This window comes from Myzus persicae, unplaced genomic scaffold (genome assembly GCF_001856785.1).
Source record: "Myzus persicae strain clone G006 unplaced genomic scaffold, MPER_G0061.0, whole genome shotgun sequence".
Classification (NCBI taxonomy): Eukaryota; Metazoa; Arthropoda; class Insecta; order Hemiptera; family Aphididae; genus Myzus; species Myzus persicae.
The window spans coordinates 499,211-505,045 of record NW_019101024.1 but is presented as its reverse complement, the minus strand read 5'-3'; the positions used below and the strand labels follow the sequence as shown (position 1 = coordinate 505,045).

Genomic DNA, 5,835 nt, shown 5'->3' with positions numbered 1-5,835 from the left:
CCTAACTATAAGTATTTGATTGTACCCAAAGACAAGTTGTCTTAAGGTATTTCTAGTAAAAATAACACAACCACTAAAACCATTCAAAATAAATGACGTCTGTACACTCGTATTTAATTTGTTAATTATTTCATAATCAGATGAATAAACAATCTAACTGCTTAAACATAATTTGATAAAAATTCATTAGAATATAGAATAGCCACTATTTAGTTATCATTTTATATAAATTAATATCTAAAATGGGGATTGATATTTTTTAACCCATGATAACACACTTTGGATAAAAATATACCCCATATTTAATTGTTTATAGTTTATATCAACAGTGAACGTAAATCTAAAAATTAAAAAAATGTATAGCTTTATTAAAATAGTTCAATTCTTATATTTAGATATAGAACACACACATATATATATATATATTAGTATACCAATCAATAATTTCCTTATCTTGTTTCAAGAGCATCTGCAGGGATGGCCTGGGGGAGGCATGACTCCCTACGATTTTAGTTAATATTTATTTTAAAAATAATAAAAGGCTGAACTTTGATTTCCCCTCCCCCTTTATTAGAGTGGGCGCTCTTGTCTTGTTTCATACATTTATCTAGTGATGACTGAAATATTTACATTTGGTAAATGTCCTCATGTTCAATATATATACGAGTATGCGAAAGAAGAACATGACGTCTTGACTCAATTCGAGCAGGAATATTTTGCTACATTTGTATATTGGAATGTTTAGTGATTTCTAGTGTATATTCTCTTTTTTGTCATAACTCACAAAAAAAACTATTTTTCGACCAGCCCCATTGGAATTTTAACACAATCCTTAACTGTTTTTAGATTCTTTATCATCATAAAAATAAATTTTCATTTCATTTCTTAAATCAATTTCTATTTCCATTCAGACATGTTTTGACGAGACAACATTAGCACAGCCATACTTTTTTTGTTTTTAATTTGTTATTAAAGTCTACATAATTTTGTTATTTTATAACACAAAAGATTTTGAGAACTTTATTTACTTAAGTGTTTGGTACCCCACCTAATTTTTACATTTTTGCAATTAAATTGGTGTCTTTGTGTGTTGTCAAAGGTTAAATACTTGCAATTAATGTTGAGTAATTATTTTTTTAAATAGTTTTTCTAATACTTATGACTTTAAACATAAAACAAAACATGAACAAAAATAAATTTAAATAAATATTTCATATACTTTACTTTACCAGCAGATCAAAAATTTAATAAAAATATAACACTCGTTCTTGTGCAGGAACACTAAGCAGTCTCCAGCCACGTTTGATGTTCATGTATTGTATCACAGCACGAATACAAATTAAAAATCCAAATGCCATAACTAACCACCAGAGCCATGTATTTGAACGACTTTCTGGTGATAAATCAGACATTTCAGTATTCCGTTTAACTATCATCGTCCATTTTGCTAATGATAATCCAAATCCAGCAAGTGCTCCATAACGAGCTGCTACCGTTTGGCACAAACACATTAACACCAAAAAACCCACCCAATTGAATAGCAAAGCCACTATAAAAAACAAAAACAGTTAAAATATAATTTATAAATAGTAAATATGTATATATTATAACTAAAAAAATAATGTACCTAAAAAAGCAGTCAAAAACATGTAGTCTGTGCCTAATAAATTAGTGTCAATTTCACATGGATTAGGTGCAGCATCAATTGTGAGAACAGTCAATGTTTGTGCAGGTATCTGAAAAATAAATAAATTAAACATAAAATATTTTATAATACAGAGATGATCTAGACAGGCTTCAACTTAATTAGCAAATTTAGATAGCGGCCCAAAAATTTTTTTAAATTCTTTTACAAATAAATAATCATCGGTCACTTGAATTATTTAAAGAATATATTTTAACATAAATATACAAAGTAGCTATTTCCAATGTGCATTCTCGTTTATAGTGGTTATACCATAATTCTTAAAGTTTGCACCCTTATAACTTTAATTTATAATATAATTGTATGCAGTTGCCTGATTAACATAATATTTCGAGTTTTTGATGCTCAAAAATAAATAAAACTAAAAAATAATTAAGAATATACTTATTAGGTTTTAATGTAATCAAAGGAACACTAAAATTGGATGTGTAGTCTTGAAAAAATAAACACAACATAGAAAATTTGAATTTAGAAGAATCCATTTGTTGTTTTTCATTAAATGCATTAGTAAATCATGAATTATTATGAAATGTAATAATTTAAAAAGGTAAACATCTTATCAAAGGCATTGTAGACTTTTATAGTAGACATTATAATTTTAAACTCAATTATAACTATGTAAAATATAAATATTTCAATATATGCTTATAATTTAATTTAACATTTAAAGTTTCATTCATATTTTAGGAACTAATAATAAAAATGGTATATGATTAAATCAATAAAATAATTGAAGATAATGCAATGCTTGTGACGTATAATTTGTATTTAATTTATTATTAGACAGTAGATACAATTGATGATATGTACATGTTATATACCAGCATCAAAAACCTTAATATAAGGAACAACCTCTCGGGCATTTGCCTAAATGTCCAGTGTACCACTGAAACAATATGCATCATTATAGAGTCGAATTATGATTTGTAAATTACTCTAAGAAAATTCTATTAGGTACCTACTTAATCTCAAATTTGCTTTGGAATATTAATAAGATATTTTATTTACATTAACATTAAATACACATAGTAGGTACTAAATAGTAGTATAGAAATAATGTCATTAATAATAAAAATAATTATAGCTCTATATTTATTTAATTAATAGTTATACCTAACTTATTATTGAGAATTTTAAATAAAAATGCAAAATGCAAAGGACATTTTTTTTTTTAATGACAATAGAATATATATTATAAAATTTTAAAATTTATCAGGAATTGTCCAGACAGAAAAATAAAAACATTCTATTGTCATCAAAATATTAATAAGATAAAAGTTATCAATTGGTAATCAAGGCTTAAAGTAAATATTTAACCAACAATATCAATATCATGTACATTGTCTGAGATGATAAAATATTCACTAGGTATATATTAATTAAATACCTAGATATTAACAATGATTATAAATAGGTACTAGTATTACTAGGGTATTTACTTGAATTATTATTCACCATTAAAAAATGTATACCTAACTTAACCAGATGAGAATTATCTGATGAAAAACAATAAATAACAAAAAATTAAAATATTTTATAATTACTTCTTGTGGTAATGGTCCAATGCTAGGAGGTCCTCCAATAACTCTTCCCTGGAAATTGTTAACTTATTATTTTGGCAATATTTATATAATCGTATTTTTTAATCAAAATAAATAATGAAACTAACAGGTAATCTTGGAGATGTTTCTCCTTCTAATCGCTTTTCCATTTGCACTTCTTCATAAGTTGGTAGCTTTACAAAATCTGGGTTGCAGTCTTCATATGGGGGAGGAGCAGAAAAGTCTAATCTAGGAGGCTGCACATCATAATGCTAACAAATAATAATAATTGATTATTTTATTTTATTTATCTCGCACTATATCATTAAATTAGATACCGACCTGTGGTGATGTCGGTGAATGAACTGGATTTTGCTGAGTAGCATTAACATTTCCATTTTCTGATTCTCCTGGTTGAGTATTATTTGCGACATTTGTGTATACAGGAGGAGGAATATCCTATATAAATCACAAGAAAAATGTAATACAGCTAATAAATTCTCAAGTACAATTTTAAGTGTTATAGGTGCATTAAGAGGTAATATACTTAAAGATATACATTTTGTTTGGTTTAAAATATGGCTTGTTTAATCATCAATACAATAAAGTAATCAACAGTTATGGTTTGTATTTAAATAATTAAATAATAATATGATTCAATAAGCAAATGCATAATAACATAAATATACAAAATAACCTCGTCTTAAGTATTTTTTTGCCCACTTTTATAACTAACAGTTTTCAACGTGAACTTTGACATTAATCAAAACAAGATAACCGTTCATAAATTGTTAATTATATATTTTTACAATCTTTCTTTTACATGTTGTTTTATAGATATTTTTCATTAAACAATTATTCTGTGAATATAATTTGTATATTTCGATAAAGTGATGATTGAATTATCAATTTTTAATCCCAAAAGTAAATAACACTTAAAATTAAAGTATTAATTAAACATAAAACCAAAATTGTATGTACCTACTTAAATAATTTAAATACAAAAGAATAGATACTAAGCTAATAGTGAACAAAATTAAAAATGTTGAATGTAGATGATGAAGAAAAAATAAAGGATACTTCATGTACCTACATGATAGTTAAAAGAAGGTACAATTATGGGTATCTATTTCTCAAACAAGTTATTATTGTTAATAGCTAATTAGGTTTTTGTGAACAGAACAAAAAATAATATATTTTCATTTATCAAATAGTTATTTGTACTTAAAGAAATTATCAATTTTCAAATATTGTTTTAGTCTATTTTTTTCAAAACAAATAGTTATAATTTTGTTTCTCAAATATCCAATACCCAAGGCCAGTAATAAGATGAATACTTAAAACACTAACTTTATATCCTGAGTATCTTTTCTTTATATTTCTTGATGAAGTATAGATAATATACTATTATTAAGTACATTAACGGCATACAAATATAAAAGTAAGTTATTTGCTTACCGTTATCATTCACTTAAATGACAACCGACAAGTACATTTACCATTTCATAATTAGATAATTTAATATTATGACATAGATAGTAATATAATTTAATAATAAAAGGTTATCATATGGTAATCTTGGTTTACTGTTGGTAAAATATTTCCATAGAATATACTATATTTATTTATTTTATAACTTGCATAAAGTTAAGCTATATTAGTAAATACTTGTATGAAATTATAATATTCAAAATGTATGTAATATACTAACCATGATATGGTTTTCTGGTTGTCGACTCATTGTTGATGGAATTTAATATTTTTGTAAAAAATACAAAATATATCTAATATTGGAATTAGACGTACAATTACTTCAACATTTATGAGCAAGACCTTTTCGGATTGTTAAACTCTAATCAAACAACAATTTGACGTGCCCCAGTTATTCAGTATATTATACAGTGAAATCTCAGCTCTAAACCGAATCGTGTAGAATTTGATAGGAAATATAATTAATTTTTCACATTTTACAAAGGTAAACAGTAATTATTAGCAACTATACACAACACCAGTAAAAAAAAATAATAAAAAACTAGGAGGAATCCAACTTGTCCGAGTTACAACACAGTGAGCAGCTCAGTAGAGTGAAAAGCTTGAACATTGAACAATGAACATATGTTTAATCATTCTGGCGAGTTGTTGATAAAATATTGATAACGAACGAACGCGTTCGTGACGTCAAAGCGTCCGGAATCGATAAGCCATAAACATAATATTATTATCAATATTAATTATTCACCAAGGCAGGACAGGAGTATAAAATATTGACACTCGACATTAGTTTTTATGTTAGATTAGGTAAGATATATTACTATATATTAAGTAAAATTTATCTCATAGTTCGTGGTTTGTACAATACAAAATAAATAGTTGTGTGTTGTATTTTTGTTGAGGATTATATTATTATTCTATTTAGATGTTATTATTATTATTTTGTTATCATCATTATATTATGTTGTGCAACGTGCGTGCATCATTTATCGGTGGTGGACTGACGAGTGACGACTATAGACATAATAATATTATTATTAATATTAATATGGTGACTACTCGCGACGGTTAGGTTACCATGAAGGCACGAACTAATGA

The 5,835-nt window shown here is 25.9% G+C and overlaps 1 protein-coding gene across 1 annotated transcript; it reads right to left on the bottom strand.

The window, feature by feature from the left end:
• On the bottom strand, positions 1–5,595 carry LOC111027344 (NEDD4 family-interacting protein 1). The gene is made up of 6 exons (XM_022305709.1): positions 4,958–5,595; positions 3,589–3,705; positions 3,375–3,518; positions 3,250–3,297; positions 1,628–1,736; positions 1–1,549 (listed from the first exon to the last, which is right to left on the bottom strand). The coding sequence occupies exons 1-6, from the start codon at positions 4,985–4,987 to the stop codon at positions 1,245–1,247; spliced, it is 753 nt and encodes a 250-aa protein (XP_022161401.1). The 5' UTR covers positions 4,988–5,595; the 3' UTR covers positions 1–1,244.
• Positions 5,596–5,835: the final 240 nt, after the last annotated feature.

Coding starts and splice junctions, on each gene's coding strand:
- LOC111027344 (XM_022305709.1), bottom strand. CDS start 4,987: ATGAGTCGACAACCAGAAAACCATATCATG. Junction 3,706..4,957: donor AACCAGAAAACCATATCATG/GTTAGTATATTA, acceptor TGATTTATATAG/GATATTCCTCCTCCTGTATA. Junction 1,737..3,249: donor TTGGACCATTACCACAAGAA/GTAATTATAAAA, acceptor TTTATTTTTCAG/ATACCTGCACAAACATTGAC.